At 42.0% G+C, this 25,173-nt stretch overlaps 1 protein-coding gene across 1 annotated transcript in view; it reads right to left on the bottom strand.

Moving 5' to 3' along the window:
* LOC306932528 (alpha-2-macroglobulin-like protein 1) overlaps positions 1–25,173 on the bottom strand; it is a 61,105-nt gene that overhangs the window by 22,507 nt on the left and 13,425 nt on the right. Inside the window, exons 13-26 of the mRNA XM_079514365.1 lie at positions 22,426–22,492; positions 21,201–21,346; positions 19,864–20,013; positions 19,153–19,258; positions 19,000–19,116; positions 18,726–18,820; positions 15,354–15,438; positions 12,460–12,598; positions 11,681–11,909; positions 10,717–10,846; positions 5,344–5,465; positions 3,908–3,959; positions 2,731–2,817; positions 272–448 (exon numbers count right to left, since the gene is read on the bottom strand). Of these exons, the coding sequence (XP_079370491.1) occupies positions 272–448; positions 2,731–2,817; positions 3,908–3,959; positions 5,344–5,465; positions 10,717–10,846; positions 11,681–11,909; positions 12,460–12,598; positions 15,354–15,438; positions 18,726–18,820; positions 19,000–19,116; positions 19,153–19,258; positions 19,864–20,013; positions 21,201–21,346; positions 22,426–22,492 (1,702 nt within the window). The remainder of the gene's footprint in view (positions 1–271; positions 449–2,730; positions 2,818–3,907; positions 3,960–5,343; positions 5,466–10,716; positions 10,847–11,680; positions 11,910–12,459; positions 12,599–15,353; positions 15,439–18,725; positions 18,821–18,999; positions 19,117–19,152; positions 19,259–19,863; positions 20,014–21,200; positions 21,347–22,425; positions 22,493–25,173) is intronic.

The following is a 25,173-nucleotide window of genomic DNA, read 5'->3' as shown; positions in this document are numbered from 1 at the left end:
AGCCCAAAACAGGAAAGGGCGCACACCAGTGTTGGTGAGGTGCTGGCCTAAGGCAGTAAATAAGTAAAAATGAGAAAAAGGCCGCACACACGTAGCCACGATGCTGTATATTTATTCAGAATCCAACGTTTTGTCCTAGGAGGTCTTCTTCAGGGAATGATCACATTGCAAGCCCGCAATCTACAAATCTACATGCCCTGAGTTTGTAGATCTGCTATTTTCAGTAATACCATTGTACAAAATACAGCTTAAAGTTATGTTCTGGCCTCACCAGTCTCCAGGAAGCGTATGGCTTTGTCCTTGATCTCTGTGGTGAGCTGATTGGTGGCCTCCAGGTATCTGAGGATGTAGATGTTGGGAGCGAACAGGACCATGTTCTGCTCTCCACAGCCGTACGGCATCGCCAGCAGCTTGTCCAGGTTCTGCATGGCTCTTCCCATCAGGTCACCTGATGGGAAGGTTAATGAATAAATAAATAGATACACGGTTAGATCAAATATACACACTATGTTTGATCTGACATAAATGATAAGATATGATAAATTGAATGATAAAGTGGATAAAATCTAAGGTAAAGGAAAAAAAGAAAGATGGAATTATTGTAAGTACAGTACAGCAGACAGAATCGTTACAGTGTCGATTAAGCGATTAATTATTAGATGGAATTAGCATTTAGCAACAGAAGATCAGTACAACATCTAAACATACAAGTGAAAAGGCAAACATCTCCCAAAAAAGACTTGCACATCACCATTTTACCTTCTCTGTGTGTGTGTGTGTGTGTGTGTGTGTGTGTGTGTGTGTGTGTGTGTGTGTGTGTGTGTGTGTGTGTGTGTGTGTGTGTGTTGTTTGAAGAATGTTATACAGCAGTACAGCAGCGGTTCCCAAAGTGGGGTCCGCGGACCCCTAGGGGTACGTGACGCATAGCCAGGGGGTAAACTTTTTTTTCTTTTTTTAACATTAAAATTATGTTTATCTACGTGGTCATTTTGGTCAAGTTGCGCAATAAACGTATTTTTTGTGTTGTTCATTGTGTTTCTCCCATGTTTGCTTTGTGCCAATAGCTGACATGATTACTAAAACTACAACATCAGTCAACCTGTCGTGACCCCAAACAGTAACAGCAGGACGCATGCTGCAGAAACAACAAAAAGACTCAGGACACTTGAAAGGTTTCTGCGGCCGCTTCAGATGAGAAAAATGTCTACCCCAAAAGGGGTACCAAAAAGGTTTGGGAACCCCTGCAGTACAGGACCATTTACCTAGTATTAAAGGGGATCTCTTCCCAACATCTACACAAACCGTGTTGAAACATTGTCAGTGATTCTCCAGTGTGAGCGTGAGCTCTCAACACAATGCATTGGCATGTGTTGACAGATGTAGGACATTTCTCCTCCTCACAACAGAACAATAGGATTCACATTAAATATCAGAAAAGTTCCCCTTTAATCTACTACAAAACAGGAGCAGAGAATGAATAGGAATGAGAAGACAGGGGGCAACAATAATGTTCATGGAAGATTATGGCCAGATCTCCAGAGAACGGGGGCTGGAATGGAATGCCCTTGAGAGCAATTTGTTCCAATAAATATGCAGATTTGCACTGAATGATGTTTTTCAAAATGAGATTGATCTGACCCAACCGTATCCATATTTGGGGTGTCTGTGTGTCTGTGCATATGCTTAAATATTGGGATATGTGTCCTGCGTGGAATGTTGGACTGGACAAAGTAGAATGTCCACAAGATTCAACTTTGTGGCTTTTGCCTTCATTTACCTTACTTTTGTGGCGTTCGATTCATTTACATTACTTTTGTGGCGTTCGATTCATTTACCTTACTTTTGTGGCGTTCGATTCATTTACCTTACTTTTGTGGCGTTCGATTCATTTACCTTACTTTTGTGGCGTTCGATTAATTTACCTTACTTTTGTGGCGTTCGATTCATTTACCTTACTTTTGTGGCGTTCGATTCATTTACCTTACTTTTGTGGCGTTCGATTCATTTACCTTACTTTTGTGACGTTCGATTCATTTACCTTACTTTTGTGGCGTTCGATTCATTTACCTTACTTTTGTGGCGTTCGATTCATTTACCTTACTTTTGTGACGTTCGATTCATTTACCTTACTTTTGTGGCGTTCGATTCATTTACCTTACTTTTGTGGCGTTCGATTCATTTACCTTACTTTTGTGGCGTTCGAATGCATGTGAAAGTGTGTATGTACAGTAATACTAATCGTAAAGCACTTTGGATAGAAGGTGCTCTATAAACGATTTCAGATAATTCACAAATTTGACCTTGATGTGTGTACAACAGTGGTTCCCAAACATTTTAGCCCGTGACCCAAAAGAGATAATAGCAGATCAGCTATTTTCACTACTTTTTAAACATTTGTTTTTAATTCATGAAAAATTATCCTTTTTTTTTGGGGGGGTGTTTTTTTTTTAAACCGTTTTTTTAAATAATAATTCAAAACAAAATGTAGGAAACAAAAATAAAGCGACCCTTGGAAAATGTATCCGCGACCTTCTGTTTGGGAACCACTAACTATTGAAATGAAGATCTTACTGACCGGTGGGTGGGTGGGGTGGATTGGGAAAGGAGTTGTGGGAGAAAATATAAAAACAAAGAGTTGTACTTTCTTTCTGTGAAACTTGCATAATATGATGTCATACTCTTTGAATAAAATTTGTTTAAAAAAAAAAAAAAGAAGAAGATCTTACTGACCCAGCACGGAGACGAAGGCCTTCGGTGAGCCGGCCGTAAAGTTCACAGGTAGCTCCAGGGGGACGGTTTCGTACAGCGGCAGACCTTCTGCACCACGACCAGCATCAGGACAGCCACACACAGATGGATGGGTGGGGAGAGGGATAGGGTTAGGGGGTTGCAGAAGGACAGCACATAGAATAACCCATTTAGGCCTGACGTCAAAATAAAAAGAACGTTCGCTCTGAAAGAATATATATTCAAAATGCATTTTTAAGATTTTTCAAAAAATAGCAGACCTACAAGCTCGTAGCGCGCCACTCGGTGGCACGCTATGAGCTTGTAGATCTGCTATTTTTCAATAGCTAAAGTATAACATAATGCTTAGTTAAAACACAAAAAGGTAATGATGTTTTAGGCCGACCAGCTAAGCATGGAATCCAAAAATGACTGAAATCAGTCGTGGCGACTGAGAACTTTAATCCATGATGAGGGTGGGACCATAGGGAGACATTGGGGTCAGAGAGGGTCACATTTAGACCAGGGTGGGACCATAGGGAGACATTGGGGTCAGAGAGGGTCACATTTAGACCAGGGTGTGACCATATAGGGAGACATTGGGGTCAGAGAGGGTACGTCGCATTTAGAAGAAGAGAAGACTTCATTCCAAAGGGTTGTTTATACGTTTTTGAGAGAATGTGTGCATCGTGTGGTGTTCCAAGATTTCAAGAATGATTAGCTAGTACGAGTACACTGTGTGTATGTAGTAATGGGGAACATAGAGGGTTTGTAGAGGGTTGCATCTAGGCCTGTCCCAATGATTGCATACTGTAATAATCGCCGGAAATCGCCGATCTACAAGCTTGTACAGTAGAGCTGCTATTCTCAAAAAAATGTCCTCTAGAACAGGAATGTTCAAGTGGTTAACCCATTCTGGGCGGGAACCCCTTTTGGTGTTTTAACTAAGCATTATGTTATACTTTAGCTATTGAAAAATAGCAGATCTACAAGCTCATGTAGGTCTGCTATTTTTGAAAAATCGTAAAAATGCGGCACAAATCTTTGAATATATATTCTTTCAGAGCGAACGTTTTTTTTATTTCGACGTCCGGTCGAAATGGGTTAATAATAGTGTAGAGCAAATAGTAACTTCATCATCATCAAACTTGACATGTGTTTAATGTCTCTGAATGCTGACCTTGAGGGCAGAGGTATGCATTGTGGGTGAAGGTCTGTGGTACTCCTTCAGCCTGGAGAAAACCAACAGACATAACAGACACATGTAAATCAAAATCAAATAAAACTATTTGTATAGCACATTTTCAACGGCATTTCCAACGACCAAGGTCAAAGTGCTTCACAGAGCACATAACATACAGAAAAGAGAGAGAAAATTAAAACAGAGGAAAACAAAAAGAAGTAGAAAACATGAAAATAAAACATCATACAGTAGGTAGGCAGCACATCAAAGGGTAGGCCGTGAGGGCCAGGGTAAACTAATTACACGGTCAAACAGCATTGAAAGCGAGCAAGATTTATTTCTTCATTTCTTTAGTAAGGATTTGAAAACCGCAAATGACCGAGCAGAGCGAACGTGGAGCGGCAGGGCGTTCCAGAGACTGCGTTCCGGCCACTGTGAAGGCTCGGTCACCTTTGGTATATCCTCAGGGAGTTTGTATCACTTCACTTGTAATGTAAGTAACACACAGACAGAGATTCAACACTGGCTCTGTCCTCTAGGTCTAGAAGACTAAGGTCTCCATTTTCATCACCGCTAAACCCCTTATCCCTAAACTTCTTTGCTTTTTTTTACTATTTTGAAAAACATTTTTGAATAGTTCAACTAGCCATTCTACATTGACACGTTGTGAGCTTCTAGACTGGCCATTTCAACTATTCAAAAATGTTTTGCAAAATAGTAAAAAAAAAAAAAAGGCAAAAGAAGTTTAGGGATAAGGGGTTTAGTGGTGACGAAAATGGAGCCCCAGGGCTCCCCAACCGTTTCAACCGTTTGCCTTCATTATATTGAAAGTTTGAAACCATTTTGAACTATTGTGGAACGATGTCTTTGAAAATAAAACAATATGCCTTATTAATGAATACCGGTATACCTTATTGCATCTACGTGCTGCCTTGACGTTTGGAGCTAAACACATGAAGAGCAGTTTTGATATTTTGGGCCCTACACAGTGTGCAAGTGTTTTTATTTGTACTTGTCTTCGCTCAGCACCGGCCCAACTTCAGCTTTTGGATGTGCATGAGTATATATATATATATATATATATATATATATATATATATATATATATATATATATATATATATATATATTTTAAAAATCAATATATATTGTTTTTTTCATGGAGCCTGAGGCCCGACCCGGCCCTACTGATTAGCATACATTTTAGGCCCGGCCCGAAAACATCGGGTCGGGCCTGGTCGGTTTCGGGCAGAGTTTGAGAACTCTCAGACAGACGGACAGACAGACAGACAGACAGACAGACAGACAGGCAGGCAGGCAGACAGGCAGACAGACAGACAGGCAGGCAGGCAGACAGGCAGACAGACAGGCAGACAGACAGACAGACAGGCAGGCAGGCAGACAGACAGGCAGACAGGCAGACAGACACTGACCTCCACAAGCACGTGACGGTGCACCGTGTCCTTATATCCTCTCTCGGGGACAATGGCTATGGCGTTACCACACATCGCTTCTGTCAACATGGCCTCGGCGGTGACCTCCAGCTCCAGCTCACCTGTACACAAACACAAACACTTATTGATTACTGTTCATTGTGCTGACACCCCGTCATTCAAACGTGTATACTTAGGCTAATGTGTACTTGTGTGTCCATATGGATTAACCCATTTTGACCTGAGATCAGATTCTAAAAATGTCTTCTACGTCCTGACAGTTTTCTGAAAAAGCTATGTTTCAGTCAGTGGTTCTTCGATTTTTCAAAAATAGCAGATCTACAAGCTCGTAGCGCGCCACTCGGTGGCGCGCTATGAGCTTGTAGATCTGCTATTTTTCAATAGCTAAAGCATAACATAATGCTCCAAACACCAAAAGGGGTTCCCGCCCAAAATGGGTTAAAGTCTTCCATGTTCTCCCTCCTTCGCCTCTTTCTCCTCAGTCTCCATTTACTGTTTCACCATGGCAACTCGCCCTCGTTATCTCTCCTAATATTTTATTAACGTATGGAAAATACCAGCTCATTTCTTCCATTCCCTGTGTGAGTGTTGCAATTACCTCCAGCAATTTGCATTACCTTTAGGTTTTTTTCCACCAATTTTGCAATTTCCCTTATTTGAGCCTTAATTTGAATATTTCAAAATAAGACTAAATATTTTAGTCTAACTTTATAAAACATGAGTGCGCATATTGCATTCATGGCGATAGATTACCTTCATTAACCAAACTTGACATCCTGGGATGTTGTTTTCATTCTGTTTGGAGTTTAACCCATTTAGGCCCGACGTCAAAATTTAAAAAAATGTCTTCTAAATCCTGACAGTTTTCTGAAATGTGGTGCTCAATATTTCATGTCAAGGACCCCAAAAATTATATGTAATATGCCTCCGCCCCCCCATCTGAAAATATGTTGTTCCAGGGACCCCTCAGAAGCAAAGATTTTAGTTAAAATGTTCACTCTGTAATAATTCAAAGATTTGAGGCACATTTTCAGTATACTTTTCAAAAATAGCAGATCTACAAGCTCGTAGCGCGCCACTCGGTGGCGCGCTATGAGCTTGTAGATCTGCTATTTTTCAATGGCTAAAGTATAACGTAACGCTTAAAACACCAAAAGGGGTTCCCGCCCAAAATGGGTTAATGTGAAATAATGAGCCTGGGATTTAAGGCCAAACTGACACATAACTAATATCACTGTACATAATACGAACTACTGTACATATACGACCACCATGTGGGAACTAATTAACTAATATCACTGTACATAATACGACCACCATGTGGGAACTAATTAACAGCCACAACAAATCTATGGCCACCGTACTGTATGTATACTGTATACATTAGCCGAGTTTACATGCTACATAATTTAATCTGCAAATTAGTGTTACATTAATTTTATGGAAGAAAAAACATGACGCAAACAGGGTATGTAACGGAAATACTGTTTTCGTGAGTTTGTGAGCATTTTTTTTTTTTAATGAGACAGGTATTCGAGCCAAAAGTGGATCCAGGTATTGTTGACAGGACAGCATTAATAACCCATTTTGGGCGGGAACCCCTTTTGGTGTTAGCATTATGTTATGCTTTAGCTATTGAAAAATAGCAGATCTACAAGCTCGTAGCGTGCCACCGAGTGGCGCGCTACGAGCTTGTAGGTCTGCTATTTTTGAAAAGTAGTGAAAATGTGCCTCAAATCTTTGAATTATTACAGAGTGAACATTTTAACTCAAATCTTTGCTTCTGGGAAGGTCCCTGGAACAACATATTTTCAGATACGAGCTTGTAGGTCTGCTATTTTTTTTAAATCGAAGAACCACTGACATAGAAACATAGCTTTTTCAGAAAACTGTCAGGATGTAGAAGACATTTTTAGAATCTGATCTCAGGTCAAAATGGGTTAAAATGCAGAGCTGCGAGCCATTATGGTTTATGTAAAAACCACCAACAGTCAGAGGGAGCTTTTTTTTCCATTAGTCTATTTTACATACACCCCAACATCCCTCTCCTTCACTCGTTCTCTCCCCTCTCTCCTAACTCCTACCCTCCTTCAATCCTACCTTCTAACCCCCTTTCAATCACGATCATAGAGGACAACTACACATCTCTGCCCCCTCTGGAGGGAAGAGAGGTTTCTTCGCGTTTCGTCAGAGAAAGAGACTACCTGACTCGTTAGTACAAGTGATTGTCAGCGCTCCTCAGAGGACGGGCGGGCGGGGGGGGAGGGGCCAAAGTGCAATCAGGTATTCATCCCAGATCGTTGTCTTCATCTCCGTTGATGGAGGCTGACAGCCTGAAATCCTCGGGTTTCAGGCCGCGCAAAGATCAACGTTAGGAGAACAAGTTGGTTCTTTAAGGCAGCAGCGGGGGACTTAGCTGTCAGCACGCATGATTCACACCAGTTATCTTGACTTACCGGCGGGGTCCTACCTTGACTACATATATACCTGTGAAAGATATATTCTGTTTTTATCTGAACAGCTATGTGGGCGTGGAGGTGCTGTAACTGTAGGAAATAGAAATCACTGAGGAAGACAGTACAGTATACAGTCTGCCAAGTCCATCCAAAAGATGACTATAGGTGTGTAAAGCAAGTGCCTCGAAGTAAAATAAAAGTTAATACTGAGTTTGTCTTGAATTGTATACAGCTGGCTGCAATACACTTATCATCTCAAGCAACATTTGAGCTTTTCTTCCAACAACAATGTCATGGGTTGATAACTGAGCCTTTAACTTATATAAAAGACGGATTTCACAGCGAGGACACGCAGTTAACCCATTTTGGGCGGGTGTTAGCATTATCTTATGCTTTAACTATTGAAAAATAGCAGATCTACAAGCTCATAGCGCACCACCGAGTGGCGCGCTACGAGCTTGTAGATCTGCTATTTTTTGAAAAAAATCGAAGAACGACTGACATAGAAACATAGCTTTTTCAGAAAACTGTCAGGATGTAGAAGACATTTTATAGAATCTGATCTCAGGTCAAAATGGGTTAATTGTTCATCTAATCATGAGCAGCAGATCCATGGACGATGGGTAAAGTGACCTTATACTTTTATTACAAGATACAGCATCAACAACAAGAATGATGTTGTGTTTACTAATTGTGTCACAGAAACACATTGCGACTAATGTGCCGTGCTCAGCTGCGTAACTGGAGAACAATGATAGCTACGGCCAATTGAAACCACATACTATTTAAATATGGAGTAATGCAGTGGCGTGCAGACATTTAGAGGGGCAGGTGCTCAAGTGGAAAAAAAGGGCACTTTGTGCAGCGCGTGGAACCGGCCGGTTGCCTTAATAATAGTGTGAGATTTATAGATTGTGGGGCCTAAATAATATATTAGAAGCTTTTTATCATGAACTGTACAAAATAAGAAAAAAAAGGAAGGAGTTTTTGTTTTTTTGTTTTTTTGAAAGGGCACATTGCCAAAAGGGCAGGGGGTGCTCTAGCACCCCCTAGTGTCTATCTGTGCACGCCACTGGAGTAATGTTCACAACCCCAAAATACGCAAAAACAGAGACATTTTAGCAATGTAATTGTAACCATTTAACTGTCTCAGTGCCACATGACACCGCATGACGCCTCCCCCTTATTGACCCTAAAATGATGTCTGTTGGAAACTTGGAATACATTCCAACTGTGTTAATATGGCTAAAAACAAAAAAACACAAAAAAATAAATCTAATATTTTGTCCAATTGTGGAGTTCCATTAGCGCCGACTAAGTCACACACACACACACACACACACACACACACACACACACACACACACACACACACACACACACACACACACACACACACACACACACACACACACACACACACACACACACACACACACACACACACACACACACACACACACACACACACACACACACACACACACACACACACACTGAGGGCTGTCAAATGATTAAAATGTAATCAGATTAATGACAGATTGATAATTAATTGCCGTAATCAGATTAATGACATATTAATAATGAATTCACAATCGCAATCGCAACTACAGGTATGCCCAAAATAGGCCCAATTATTCTGTTTATGTTTATGGCAAACGGGTAAAATCAACGACTCTCTCTCTCTCTCTCTCTCTCTTGCTTTTCCGTTCTCGCCCCACTGTGCCAACACTCACTGGCATCACATCATCCAATAACAAAAGGAAACCATAAAATACATGTCTAGCACCGTATGTGCCGTTAACACATTTTGGGCGGGAACCCCTTTTGGTGTTAGCCAGTGGCGTGCACAGATAGACACTAGGGGGTGCTAGAGCACCCCCTGCCCTTTTGGCAATGTGCCCTTTTGAAAAAAAAAAAAAATCTTTTTTTTCCCCAAAAAATAGCAGACCTACAAGCTCATAGCGCGCCACTCGGTGGCGCGCTATGAGCTTGTAGATCTGCTATTTTTAAATAGCTAAAGCATAACATAATGCTAACACCAAAAGGGGTTCCCGCCCAAAATGGATTAAGGCAACCGGCCGGTTCCACGCGCTGCACAAGGTGCCCTTTTTTAACTTGAGCACCTGCCCCTCTAAATGTCTGTGCACGCCACTGGTGTTAGCAATATGTTATGCTTTAGCGATTGAAAAATAGCAGATCTGGAGAGAATTACATTCACATTCAGCTTCAGAGGTCAAGTTGAAGTCTTCACAGATAACTGGTTTAGATGGATTGCTCATGTTTCTACCATAAGACCTGATTTTGTATAGTTTCAGTTAAACCTGTTTAACCTGTATATGCACCTGTTTGAGGTACTTATGTATTATGAATGATCATCGATAGAGAAGAGAGGCAGACATCTCCCCTTGTGTGTATTGTACGTATATTGTCTTGTTTTGTTTTCGGTTGTATGTATTGTCAATTGTCAGTCGTTTCGTTTTCATGTATGTTTGATTAAAATTCAATACAACGTAAATTGAAAAAAAAAAAAGAAAAATAGTAGATCTACAAGCTCATAGCGCGCCACCGAGTGGCGCGCTACGAGCTTGTAGGTCTGCTATTTTTGAAAAATCGAAAGAACGACTGACATAGAAACATAGCTTTTTCAGAAAACTGTCAGGATGTAGAAGACATTTTTAGAATCTGATCTCAGGCCTAAATGGGTTAAGAGACTACCATAATGAGTGAACAAAGGAGAGGATGTTTCAAAACAATGCTTTGAACATCAAACTCTCACACAGTGCTGTAGCACCGATCAGGTGAAAAGTGAATAGAGTGAATCGTGTGTGGTGTGTGTGTGGTGTGTGGTGTGTGGTGTGTGGTGTGTGTGTGTGTGTGTGTGTGTGAGACTCACCTAGAGCGGCATGCTTAGGTGTCACCCTCCAGTTGAATGTGTGAGACTGTTCCCCGCACACACACAGCGTATACACACACTCGTCACACTCGCTGTCGTAGAGATCCGAATACTTCAAAGATGCCTTCACCTGCACAGAACGCAGCAACAGACAAAAACACCTAAGTCATGTAGTAAAACACATTCAGGAATAATACAAAAGAATGTATAGCCGCACACGTAGCTGCCAAATGTTTTATGGTGGACACAGAGACCCCCGAAGAAGGCAGCTTGTCTGTCCTAAAAAATTGGTTTTGTCTCTGTATCCACAATAAAACAATTGGCGTTGGTACTGGCAGCTACAAGTGTGCGGCTATATATTTTGTATTATTAGCGTTTATCCCGTTGGCTGGCACCTCACAAGGACCGGTGTGCTGTGCACCTTTTGAAAACACAATCAGTAACATAATATATAAAACAAGAAGTCATTTCCACACTGTGGAAATCCAGCAAATCCAGCAAAAGTTTTTTTTTTTTTTTTTTAATTCACACTAAACTCAAGCGTTTAGGTTCTAAACACTTATTTGTAACACTTTTTAAACGTGTCACAGTGTTTAGTTTATAAATAGAGCATGTTTAAATGCCATGATTGCACTAGTCCTGTCCGCCTCGGCAGGTTCTGTGTTTTGTCGCTGGGACGGCGGAAGGTTTCAACGGCAGGCTAGCAGCCTGCGGGCGGGAGAGCATGGCACTCACACAGGCTCCTTCTGTGGAGCCCACTGAGGGAGTGCATTTGGCTCTCTGGGGGGGCAAGCTGGACTGCTAGGCTAGGGTATAAAAGTCTAAGTCCAATTGTAATTTGAAGACAGCCATGTTTTTAGTCCAGTTTGATCTGTGTATCATGTCTGTTTGTATATCGTTTTTACTGCACAGATGAAGTTCAGAAAGAACAAAGTAAATTAAGTTTTGTACTCTAGAGACGTACCATTAAGCAGTCGAGGAGGTAGTTGAACACCGTAGCTTTGAGTGTGAACGTTTCTCCAACGATGACAGAGTAGGGTAGGGTCAGACTGATGAAGAACGGCTGGAAGGCGATCAGTCCAGTGCTGGGAGCCAGGCCCAGACCTTCAGTGACCGATGTACAGAAGGCCCCAGCGGCCCACTCTGTAATGGTGTCGGGAACCGTCTTCTCCAAAACCAATGATCCGTCGTCTCTGTAGCACAAACCAACACTTTATTTTAACTACATAAATTAAAGTTGGAAAAAAACTAAACGAAACATTATTGTCCATAAAATACATACACTAATGAAAGACAAGACATTAACAAAAATAAGAAAAAACAATTGTATAATAGCAGGAGTGCAGAGCAGAGCTGCATTAACCCATTTTGGGCGGGAACCCCTTTTGGTGTTAGCATTATGTTATGCTTTAGCTATTGAAAAATAGCAGATCTACAAGCTTGTAGGTCTGCTATTTTTGAAAAATCGAAGAACGACATAGAAACATAGCTTTTTCAGAAAACTGTCAGGATGTAGAAGACCTTTTTAGAATCTGATCTCAGGTCAAAATGGGTTAAAACAAAAACGGACTCGGGTCCATATACAGGGTACAAGGAATAGACATCAAAGAAACACGACAAACAAAAAATCATTAAAATATGTAAAATAGTACAAAACTTAACCCACAGGCAAAACATACAGGCATTTTAACCAGTGCACTCTTAGTCTGGATGTATAGCGTGAACAAAGCTACTGAATATTACCCAACAGTCACCAGATCCCAGATCCAGGTTTCGGGGAAGTGAGTTCTGACAGTTTCCTTCAACTCCACGTTATTTCTTAACGATGGGTTCTGCCCTAGTGCGGTCTCGAATGACATCGCCATCGGTGCGTCTACGTTATCTGTGGACACACGTTGAGTTACAGTGTTACAAAGTGCACACGTACCCAACAGTACGTCAGATCTGAGGGAAGGAAGTATGTTCTAACAGCCTTCTGAGGTGCCGAGGTTACAGATTATGGGCCGTAGACTAGTCACTAGACTAGGCCAGGGGTTCTCAACTCGTGGGTTGCGACCCCTCGGGGGGGGTCGCCAAATTATTTTAGGGGGTCCCCAAATTATTTAAAAAATAAAAAATAAAAAATAATTATTTTCACGATTTTTCAAAATAGCTTGTAGATCTGCTATTTTTAAATAGCTAAATTATAACAATGCTTAAAACACCAAAAGGGGTTCCCGCCAAAAATGGTTTAAGGTTATTGTAGCAGTCAATTTATATTGGGGGTCGGGAGGGGGCGGGGCGGGGGTCCCGAGACATTGCCAAAGCATTTCCGGGGGTCCCCGGCCAAAAACGTTGAGAACCCCTGGACTAGGCTATGCAATGACGATACGGTCAATAAAACGTACATTGAGTAAGTAGCCTACTTTCCCTTTGGACAGCATAGCAACTTTGTACAAAAATATCGCAGGGGCTTAAATTGTTGGTAATGCCAAAGTGATCTAAAGGTTACTTTTCTCAGTAGGTAATCCTGTAACGTGTCAAAATACTGTTTAATGGCAGTAATGTTTTGAAATGTCACAAGTTATTATTAACAGTAAAATGACCCCTTTCAGAACCTCAATAAAACAAAGCTTTTTGGGAAAACTACAAAAAACAACAAAAACATTTTTTACCAAATACTGGTCACAAGCTCAGTTCGCTCATGTTTATCACTATCGGGCTGGTAAACCTATTTTGGTTTATTTATATATAGAGAAAACAACAATTTTGAAATTTGCAAAACATTGTGAGTTTGTCGTTTTTTATATGGTTAAGGTATGTGGGCTATGATACTGATGCCAATACATAATATACTATGCACGTAAGCAGTTGTTATGATTATGGGACTGACATTTATCTGCTTGACCCAGTACATTCATGTGTTGAATCACTCTTCTTTGCATATACGTAAAGCACATACTACCCTTGATCATGAACCATGAACATCAACTACTTTATCAGACTGACCTCCCTCCGTGCACAATGATACGAGATGCATGCTCTATTCCTAAACATTATGTTCTTTTCTTACATCTTCTGGTCACATAAAGTAGTTGATCAAATGCGTGATTCAACCCATATACTGTATGTACGTACTTACTGAGTCAAGCAGATACTGTACATGTCAGTCCCATAATCATAACAGCAGTTAACCTGATCCTGAACCCAATGAAAGGGTTAGTTCAGATTTTGGGACTTAAAGCTGTAGGAAATACGTGCCGGGTCCATTTGGTTCCATTTGTACATGGAAATGAATCCACAAAACTAGGCCCCCAGTGCCCCCCACAAAATGACCGGAACTACTTAATATTCACCAAAACCAGACCTCCCACCACAGGACTCAGGCAATCAATTAATACCTTTGCAACCACTATATTAATGGCAAGTATTTCCTACAGCTTTAAGTCCAAAAATCTGAACCGTGGCATGTACCGTGTAGAATAAAGTTTAGAAGCTACGAAACTGTATTCAAAAAGCACAACGCCTAAAATATCTGATCCTGACAAAATGATAAAATGTTATTTTATCATCTTTTGAAAATGGTGTTGCATGCGAATGGTGCGAAACGTGGGCAGTGGGCACATCATATTCAGACCTGTCTGAAGCGAGTGGTGCTGTTGGTACTGTGATGTACTGTACTTTGTAGTACTTGTACTGTACTATACTGTGCTGTACTGTACTTCATAGTACTGTACAGTACTGTGCTGTTCTTTGTAGTACTGTACTTCGTAGTACTGTACTGTACTTGCGCGGCAACACGTTGTGAGCTTGTAGATCTGAGAAAACTGTACTGTACTGCCATCCAGTGGTATTAGTGAGGTGATTCAGCTTTTCGTGCTTGGACAGTCGGACAGACACAGGGACACGTATAGGGACACACATAGCTACACAATGGAGTGGCCGCACCACTCAAAAAACACAGTAACCTACAGTATTGCGTGTATGCTCATGGATCTAGTCAGTGTCAGGGACTTACCAGCCACACCATACACAGTAAACTACAGTATTGTGTGTATGCTCATGGATCTAGTCAGGGTCAGGGACTTAAAACACAGTAAACTACAGTATTGTGTGTATGCTCATGGATCTAGTCAGTGTCAGGACACAGTAACCTACAGTATTGTGTGTATGCTCATGGATCTAGTCAGTGTCAGGACACAGTAACCTACAGTATTGTGTGTATGCTCATGGATCTAGTCAGTGTCTAAACTACAGTATTGTGTGTATGCTCATGGATCTAGTCAGTGTCAGGACACAGTAACCTACAGTATTGTGTGTATGCTCATGGATCTAGTCAGTGTCAGGACACAGTAACCTACAGTATTGTGTGTATGCTCATGGATCTAGTCAGTGTCTAAACTACAGTATTGTGTGTATGCTCATGGATCTAGTCAGGGTCAGGGACTTACCAGCCACACCATACACAGTAACCTACAGTATTGTGTGTATGCTCATGGATCTAGTCAGGGTCAGGGACTTACCAGCCACACCATACACAGTAACCTACAGTATTGTGTGTATGCTCATGGATCTAGTCAGGGTCAGGGACTTACCAGCCACACCATAGTACAGTATTGTGTGTATGCTCATGGATCTAGTCAGGGTCAGGGACTTACCAGCCACACCATAGGCGTAATAGCTCATGTCACAGTCGTATGGTTTCTTCACATCACTGTTGGTAACGATCTTAATCCCAATGTCCTGTAAAGAAAAGGGAACAGCAGTCATCAACCTTCAGAGGGCAGGGGTCTTTGTAGCCATGGTTCAGGTACAGGAGGACCTGAACCATTCATCAACCTTCAGAGGGCAGGGGTCTTTGTAGCCATGGTTCAGGTACAGGAGGACCTGAACCATTCATCAACCTTCAGAGGGCAGGGGTCTTTGTAGCCATGGTTCAGGTACAGGAGGACCTGAACCATTCATCAACCTTCAGAGGGCAGGGGTCTTTGTAGCCATGGTTCAGGTACAGGAGGACCTGAACCATTCATCAACCTTCAGAGGGCAGGGATCTTTGTAGCCATGGTTCAGGTACAGGAGGACCTGAACCATTCATCAACCTTCAGAGGGCAGGGGTCTTTGTAGCCATGGTTCAGGTACAGGAGGACCGTGCATAATGTAGCCATGGTTCAGGTACAGGAGGACCGTGCATAATGTAGCCATGGTTCAGGTACAGGAGGACCGTGCATAATGTAGCCATGGTTCAGGTACAGGAGGACCGTGCATAATGTAGCCATGGTTCAGGTACAGGAGGACCGTGCATAATGTAGCCATGGTTCAGGTACAGGAGGACCGTGCATAATGTAGCCATGGTTCAGGTACAGGAGGACCGTGCATAATGTAGCCATGGTTCAGGTACAGGAGGACCGTGCATAATGTAGCCATGGTTCAGGTACAGGAGGACCGTGCATAATGTAGCCATGGTTCAGGTACAGGAGGACCGTGCATAATGTAGCCATGGTTCAGGTACAGGAGGACCGTGCATAATGTAGCCATGGTTCAGGTACAGGAGGACCGTGCATAATGTAGCCATGGTTCAGGTACAGGAGGACCGTGCATAATGTAGCCATGGTTCAGGTACAGGAGGACCGTGCATAATGTAGCCATGGTTCAGGTACAGGAGGACCGTGCATAATGTAGCCATGGTTCAGGTACAGGAGGACCGTGCATAATGTAGCCATGGTTCAGGTACAGGAGGACCGTGCATAATGTAGCCATGGTTCAGGTACAGGAGGACCGTGCATAATGTAGCCATGGTTCAGGTACAGGAGGACCGTGCATAATGTAGCCATGGTTCAGGTACAGGAGGACCTGAACCATTCATCAACCTTCAGAGGACAGGGATCTTTGTAGCCATGGTTCAGGTACAGGAGGACCTGAACCATTCATCAACCTTCAGACTAGGGCAGGGGTCTTTGTAGCCATGGTTCAGGTACAGGAGGACCTGAACCATTCATCAACCTTCAGAGGGCAGGGGTCTTTGTAGCCATGGTTCAGGTACAGGAGGACCGTGCATAATTCAATCATTTACAGCTGCAGGACTAGGCCTACATTATAAGGATGCTCCCTTCCCATGTGAAACTGGCCCCCCACCATCGAGACTTTTAAATCTCGCCTTAAAGGTATATTCAGTGATTTCACTTAATTCAAATACCAATTATTCTTTTTTTTTTTTTTTGATAATCCCCCCTACTATAGAGTGTGCTGACCATATAAGGAGTTCCTTCCTGTCCCCAGTGAGCCCCTGGGGTCAAAAAACCCTAGTTTCAGTTTTGGTGGCGGGTGGCAAAGCCTTCATCCAATCAGGATGAGAGGGGCCTTCCTCCAAGCATGATCGAGCCTTGGTGCACATGCTGTTGGCCTGTTGCACTTCCCCCCACTGTAGAGCGTGCATGTGCACATTTTGTTACCGGGGCGGACTGGGTGGTTTTCCAAATCACCCAAATCACTGAATGCTCCTTTAAGACCCACCTGTACACCTTGGCTTTTAATTCCGTTTGAGAGTTCTGTGTTTTTCTGTGGCTTTGTTGTAATGTGTCCTTTTTTCTACTGTGTGGTTTGTTGGTGTCTTTTGTTTTAGCTTTATAGTGTATTTAGCTTTTGACTTTCTGTACAGCACTTTGTAAACATTGCGTTGTGAAATGTGCTATATAAATAAAGTGGATTGAATTGGATGCATGTTATTGAAATATTGACCGATATCCAATAATAATAATAATTTCCATAGTCATACGTATCGAGCTATATCATTTACTAGAGCTGGACATAGAAGTGCTGTATCGCAGATTTATTGCAAAACTATGCTTTTACAATTATTCTCCCTGAAAGCGTGGTCGTCATCATATTGGCGGCCAATATTGGGAATAATTTTGATACCTATCAGATAACCGTTTTTTTAATCATTATCGTCCGATACAGTATAGTATAGAGCAGGGGTTCTCAACCCGTGGGTCGCGACCCCTCAGGTGTCGCCAAATTATGCAACTAAATGGCTGGGAAATGTAAATTAAGAGTTTACATAGTACACATAGTACATGCATAAACTTTCCTTAAAGGAGCATTCAGTGATTTGGAAAACCACCCAGTCCGCCCCGGTAACAAAATGTGCACATGCACGCTCTACAGTGGGGGGAAGTGCAACAGGCCAACAGCATGTGCACCAAGGCCCGTCCCCACTCGATCATGATCGGAGGAAGGCCCCTCTCATCCTGATTGGATGAAGGCTTTGCCACCCGCCACCAAAACTGAAACTAGGGTTTTTTGACCCCAGGGGCTCACTGGGGACAGAGAGGAGCTCCTTATATGGCCAGCACACTCTATAGTAGGGAGGATTATCCAGAAAAAAAGAAAAAATAATTTAGATTAAGTCAAATCACTGAATATACCTTTAATGATTAGATCTGGTTTCAGTATTCATTTATGATATATTTTCTCTATTATTAAGGTTATTTTTGCAGTCATTGGGGGTGGGGAAGGGGGGCAGGGCGGGGGTCGCGAGACATGGCCAAAGCATTTCCAGGGGTCCCCAGGCAAAAACGTTGCTAAGCCCTGGTATAGGAGAGCGTAGCAGCGGTTCACTGTTGATTCTAAGTGGGTGTGCCGGGAACCCCTTTTGGTGTTTTAAACATTATGTTATAATTTAGCTATTGAAAAATAGCAGATCTACAAGCTCATAGCGCGCCACCGAGTGGCGCGCTACGAGCTTGTAGGTCTGCTATTTTTGAAAAATCGTGAAAATGTTTATTTCAGAAAACTGGAGGATTTAGAAGGATTTTTTTAAATTTTGAGGTCAGGCCTAAATGGATTAACCAAGTACTGTAACATTTCAAGAGGAGCTTAAATTTTTTTACGTTTCACTCAAAATGCACATAATCTTATTTGTAAAACAAAAAAACTCGTGCCTCTAGAATCAATGTACAGCAGTGGCACAGGTTGGAAAACAGTAAAAGCTGAAAACTGAATTTCCTTCAGTTCTTCAGGCCCAAACTAACCTTAAAGATTCCATAGACATCATTCTTCTCAGTGGATGGTGGAAAGTAGATCGAACGCTTTCGACGTCTGTGTATTCTGGGAGGAAGTGGAATATCTGCACCCGATATGAAGCATTACATTACATTACATTACATTACATTACAGTCATTTAGCAGACGCTTTTATCCAAAGCGACTTACAATAAGTGTATTCAACATAGGTAGGGAACAAAAACTACTAATCACCAGAAGTCTTTAGTGCATTTTCTGCAAAAACAAGCAACCAAGAGTATACCTAGATTTAAGGTAAAAGTGCGTCCTTCCATCTCAGTTGCCAGTATGTTGGAGTCGGTGTCCATTATGGGTGGTTGTTCCATTATGGGTGGTTGTTCCATTATGGGTGGTTGTTCCATTATGGGTGGTTGTTCCATTATGGGTGGTTGTTCCAAAATGGGTGGTTGTTCCAACAAGGTAGGCAGGCAGAGGTACGGTTCATTATCATTCACCTGATAGTCGTAACCACTCAGCTTGTGCACGGGCAGCATGTCGTACACCTGCACACACACACACACACACACACACACACACACACACACACGCACACACAGAGAGAGAGATAGAGAGACAGCTATAAAACTGACAGATCTATAGTATGGGGTTCATACATTAAGCAATCATGCATTAAGCAACTAGTCGACTAGTTTACTAGTCGACTAGTAAATCCACTAGTCGACCTTGTTGGTACTAGTTGACTAGTTGATAAAAAAAAAAAAGTGTATTATTTTATTTTTTCCCCCGATTTTGTAGGCCTCAAGATCAGGTAGATTATAGTTATAGTCACCATGTACACAGTTTTTCAATGTACAAATAATATTTGTACATTGAAAAACTGTGTACATGGTGACATACATACATATTATGTATTTCAAAAAATAAATTAAAAAAAAGTTTATTTTATTTTATTTTTTACATAATAGGTAGTTAAACAACTAGTCGACTAGTCGACTAGTAAACTAGGCAACTAGTCAACTAGTAAAAATGACTAGAAGTGAATGCCCTAGTTCAGGCAAACAAACATAGTGTGGGGATTGTTCAAATTCTTTCATTGAAGCTGCATTGTGTGATATTTGCAATAGATACTCATCAGACGGATGCATACATATTTGAGGTTAAGTTCGTTCTCTGGCTTCAACAGTAAGATACTCTTGTCAATGGCTCTGACGGAGCACAGGGAGCGTGGCGCAGCTTCCAGGTGCAGAGAAGTATTATCTCCTGGCAGCGCCGTTTCAGACAGGAACCGCAGAGACACCTGCAAAGGAGAGATCACGGTTTAAAGGAGAGATCACGGTTTAAAGGAGAGATCACGGTTTAAAGGAGAGATCACGGTTTAAAGGAGAGATCACGGTTTAAAGGAGAGATCACGGTTTAAAGGAGAGATCACGGGTGAACATTTGTTGGCTTGTGTTTTGGTAATAAATGGTCTGTATTTATGTAGTAGTGCCTTCATCCAAAGTGCTTTTCCACAGTGGTTCCCAAGGTGGGGTCCGGGGACCCCCAGGGGTACCTGAGGGAGTTCCAGGGGGGACCCCAACTAAATGATAGTTTGGAACCAAATGGACCCTTATGGGTCTGTAACTCTGAGTGTACAAATGGAACCAAATGGACCTTAACGGGTCCATTTGGTTCCATTTGTACACTCTCAGAGTTACATTAACATTGATTTTACAGTATAAATTGGGGTCCCAGAGATAGAAATGCCATTAAATGGGGGTCTGTAGACTAATGCATGTCAAACTGGGGGTCCTTGAAATTAAAATGGTTGAGAGTCACTGCTAGAAATCTTCTCTTATGGGATGTCCCTGGCATATCTTTTCAAATGGGGGTCTGTGGGATAATTAGTGTCAATTTGGGGGTCTTGGCAGGAGAAGAGATCGAGGGTTGAACCGGGAAAAGTCCGATTCCTAACCACTCTACTGTGGTGTAATCTAACGTGAAGTCACGTTCCCTCATTCTTGTAGATACAGACAGTAGATATTAAGAACCCAACACACAGTGGCGTGCACAGACATTTAGAGGGGCAGGTGCTCAAGTTAAAAAAAGGGCACCTTGTGCAGCGCGTGGAACCGGCCGGTTGCCTTAATCTATTTTGGGCGGGAACCCCTTTTGGTGTTAGCATTATGTTATGCTTTAGCTATTGAAAAATAGCAGATCTACAAGCTCATAGCGCGCCACCGAGTGGCGCGCTACGAGCTTGTAGGTCTGCTATTTTTGAAAAATCTAAAAAAAAAAAAAGGAAAAAAAAGTTTTTATTTTTTATTTTATTTTCAAAGGGGCACATTGCCAAAAGGGCAGGGGGTGCTCTAGCACCCCCTAGTGTCTATCTGTGCACGCCACTGCCAACACAACATCGACCTCCTGAGTTGTTACACATCTGAAGTGTAGCTGATGGGTTTTTAAGACATTATGCAGTGTCTTACAATGCAAGCAAGAGCCTACCTCGTTCTTCAGGCAGAGGTCAATGGGGTAGTCCTTGCTATCGGCTATAGCCTCGCCACCGGGCAGGATGGTGTAAACCACCACCTGGGCATATGGCGTCAGGGCAGCAGTTCTCGCAAGAAGCACAGAAATTGTCCCTTTGTTCTCTGGCAAGGAGCAGAAAGGGAAAGGGAGGAGAGGAAGGGAAAGGAGAAGGAAAGTTAGCATTTACTAGTATTGGACCATCAAAGTGCACAGGAGGGAGCCTTAGTTACTTGTTCATGTAAAACTGAATTTGCATCTTGTTAACCCATTTTGGGCGGGAACCCCTTTTGGTGTTTTAAACATTGTTATAATTTAGCCATTGAAAAATAGCAGATCTACAAGCTCGTAGCGCGCCACCGAGTGGCGCGCTACGAGCTTGTAGATCTGCTATTTTTGAAAAATCGTGAAAAAAACTGGAGGATTTAGAAGATTCTTTTTAAATTTTGAGGTCAGGCCTAAATGGTTTAAATGAATTTGCATCTTGTTAAATAAATGTAATGAACTAGAAAGGTTCGCCGAAGAGAGAGAGAAAAAAAAAATCTCTGCCAGTGTGTCTATCTGTTGGCATCATGAACGTTTTTGAGTAAGAAACAATTCTAAGCATTTTCATATTTGCTTCAGAGCAGCTGTATTCATGCACTGTAGCCTACTGCACAGCCATGAAAGTGGAACTACAGAGTCTGCTTCCCTGTCTCTGGCTCTGTGAGTCCTTTGTGAGAGGAAATGAGGCACTGCAAGGCAGTGGACTTTATAGTAAGTAGGCCTGTCTCTAAACAGACAAATATCTATACATTCTTCACCAATAAGAACAAAACTAATTCACACAATGGAGGTGTAACTAAGAGATTCACTGATTTTATATTTTTTAATATTATGGATACACTAACAAAACCATTACAACTTTGACAGATCTTTGTGTGTCACTAAAGCAGTTTGGGCCTTTTGACTCAAAGGCTTTCGACTTTCAGGAAGAAACCCAAAATACACAGGGAAGACATATTTGCACAATTTATAACCACACCTGGGGGTCTATTAGAGTAATGTTAGCTCCATAGACGCATACAAAACAAGAAAAGGTACAAAACTATGGCACCCCATCTTTAACAGTACAGCAGCCGGTAGTAACATACAGTACGATTAGAACTAAAACAACTGTACAAAAGATACAGTACAGATCAGGTGTTGTCAACTGTTGTATTACCTGCTTCCCTTGGGTCCACTTTCACTGGCAACTTGCCATGCTTTACAATTCCACCTCTGGATGACACCTGGAAAGGGCATATGAACACTTAGTTGGACATTTGCAAACTAACAATTCTATTTTATTATTTATGGAACCAACATAGATGATAAAATCAGATTCGACCAGTGTCGACCAGTGTTTACTGGCAGATGACATGGGCTGACGCTCCACGTGCAAACCCTTTTCCATTATTCCGATTCCTTTCATTCGGAAAACAAAATGCACCACCTTCCATCTGCCAACAGCGTGTCAATGGCCGGTAAATTACAGACATTCAGCCACTCACTGGCATGTACAAAAGAATAGGAGCCAATTCCCTGTTTTTTCTGTTGTGCTTTCATGAAAAGCAGTGCACCCATTTCTATACGTGACACGCTTGTGTGACACGCTGACGCTGTTAGTTCCGAGAAGATTTTCTGTGTCAGGATATCCCTGCATAAGTCCAAATGGGTCGAGCCCTCCAAAAACAGTGCCAAAAACCCTTTTCGCCAGCTACAGATGATAACATTAGGAGTGGAAAGTAAACATTTTGGAGTCGGGGTGAAACAACCGCTTAAATCAGGCTTAAAGGGGGAAAACCACCCATTTTCAAAATGTTACTGTCATTAATATACCTTAGAGCTGTTGTGTGGAAATAATAAAAAAGTTCCCCCATTCTGTGTTTCCTAGAACTGTAATTATGAAAAAAATCATTAACATGGTGAAACACATCTTGATGACATCAAGATGTGTTTCACCACGTTAATGATTTTTTTCAGAACTCTAGTTCTAGGAAACACAGAATGGAGGGACTTTTTTATTATTTCCACACAACAGCTCTAAGGTATATTAATGACATAGTAAAATGTTGAAAATGAGTGGAATGCCCCTTTAAATAGATTATTTAGTCAGCCTGCTGTGGCCAGTCAACCCCCGTCCGCATGCGCTGCCCTGCTTCCATAATATTGCATTGGGAAAACATGGTACTGGCTGACTTCCTAATCTTTGTAAGCGGTTGTTTCACCCCACTCAAAATGTTTTACTTTCCAGTTTCCACTCCTAATTTTATCATCTGTAGCTCTGTAGTCTGGCCACACATGGGGACAGCTGGAGAAAATGGCCCAGGACCGGGATGTCTGGAGAGCTCTTGTTCGTGGCCTATGCCCAAAGTTGGGCTATAGGCGTAAGTAAGCTCTGTAGAAATACCATTACTTTTTGGATACGATACTGCAAAAAAGGTAAAGGTGTGTGTGTGTGTGTGTGTGTGTGTGTGTGTGTGTGTGTGTGTGTGTGTGTGTGTGTGACGGTGCCTGTCTCCGTCTGTTTTGGTACCATGAAAGGGGGTCATGTGCCAAAGAAAAACAGATCTGGACGCTAACAACACTTCACAATGTGTTTTGTAAAGAAACAATTCTAAGCATTTTCATATTTACTTCAGAGCAGCTGACAGTGTTTGGGGGTGGTTCTGAATTCTAAGCATTTTCATATTTATTTCAGAGTTTGGGGGGTGGTTCTGAAAAAGGTTAGTTGAGGTGTGTGGACATTCCTGTCACTATGAGAACTGTTTAACTACGATACATTTTCCAGGGTAGATTTCATTATTATCAAGCCATGCCCTACAACCCCACACAGGGTTTAGTTTTTGGAACTTATAGTATTATATCGATCGATTGATTTGATCACAATGTTCTATATTCACGTATTAGAAGGACAATATCAGTCAACAGAAAAAAGGTTGGTTATTTTCGATGGTTAAAATGGAGTTTGAAGTTACATATAGGAAGGGGGTGTGGCAGCTAAAATTAATATCAAATATCTAATTACTGAATCAAGCAACTTAAAAACTGTCTGGGGTGTTCACATAAGCCTGAGTAGACAATAAAATGACAACGTTTTTTTTAAAGTGAAATATCCCTTTAAACAATGTACACACTTTGGAATTATGTTAAATTAGGCATTAGGTGAGTAGTTAATTTATTGTATAAGTGTCACGCAGCTATCATCATCAACATTCAACAACAGCTGCCCAAAAAAAAACAGGTTACAGGTAGGCTACAGTAGTGTTACTGTCACTGCCTGCCAGTGGCGTGCACAGACATTTAGAGGGGCAGGTGCTCAAGTTAAAAAAGGGCACCTTGTGCAGCGCGTGGAACCGGCCGGTTGCCTTAATCCATTTTGGGCGGGAACCCCTTTTGGTGTTAGCATTATGTTATGCTTTAGCTATTGAAAAATAGCAGATCTACAAGCTCATAGCGCGCCACCGAGTGGCGCGCTACGAGCTTGTAGGTCTGCTATTTTTGAAAAATCCAAAAAAAAAAGGAAAAAAAATGTTTTTTTTCCAGTTTTTTTTCAAAAGGGCACATTGCCAAAAGGGCAGGGGGTGCTCTAGCACCCCCTAGTGTCTATCTGTGCACGCCACTGCTGCCTGCGAGGATGTACTTGGAACTGTTTGGCCGCCGTTCCATTTCTTATAAACCTTTTAGTTCATTGAAGTGGGTCCACCCTTAGAGTATATATGAATAGAGACCGTAGAGATGGCACCCGGAGGAAACCCTGAGGCGAAATGGACATAGTGGCCGAATTTGGTATTGCAGTTTGGACCCGAATCGTTGGTCCGTTGACTATCATTGCGCACGTTCATGATGCACGTGAACGCGTGCAATGATAGTCAACGGCCAGCGCGTTCACGATATGGGTCCAATCCATATCCCAGAATGCACTCTGTTC

This window comes from Electrona antarctica (assembly GCF_951216825.1).
Source record: "Electrona antarctica genome assembly, chromosome: 11".
NCBI lineage: Eukaryota > Metazoa > Chordata > Actinopteri > Myctophiformes > Myctophidae > Electrona > Electrona antarctica.
Note: the sequence above shows the minus strand (reverse complement) of the source record. Positions and strands in the feature narration are given on the sequence as shown.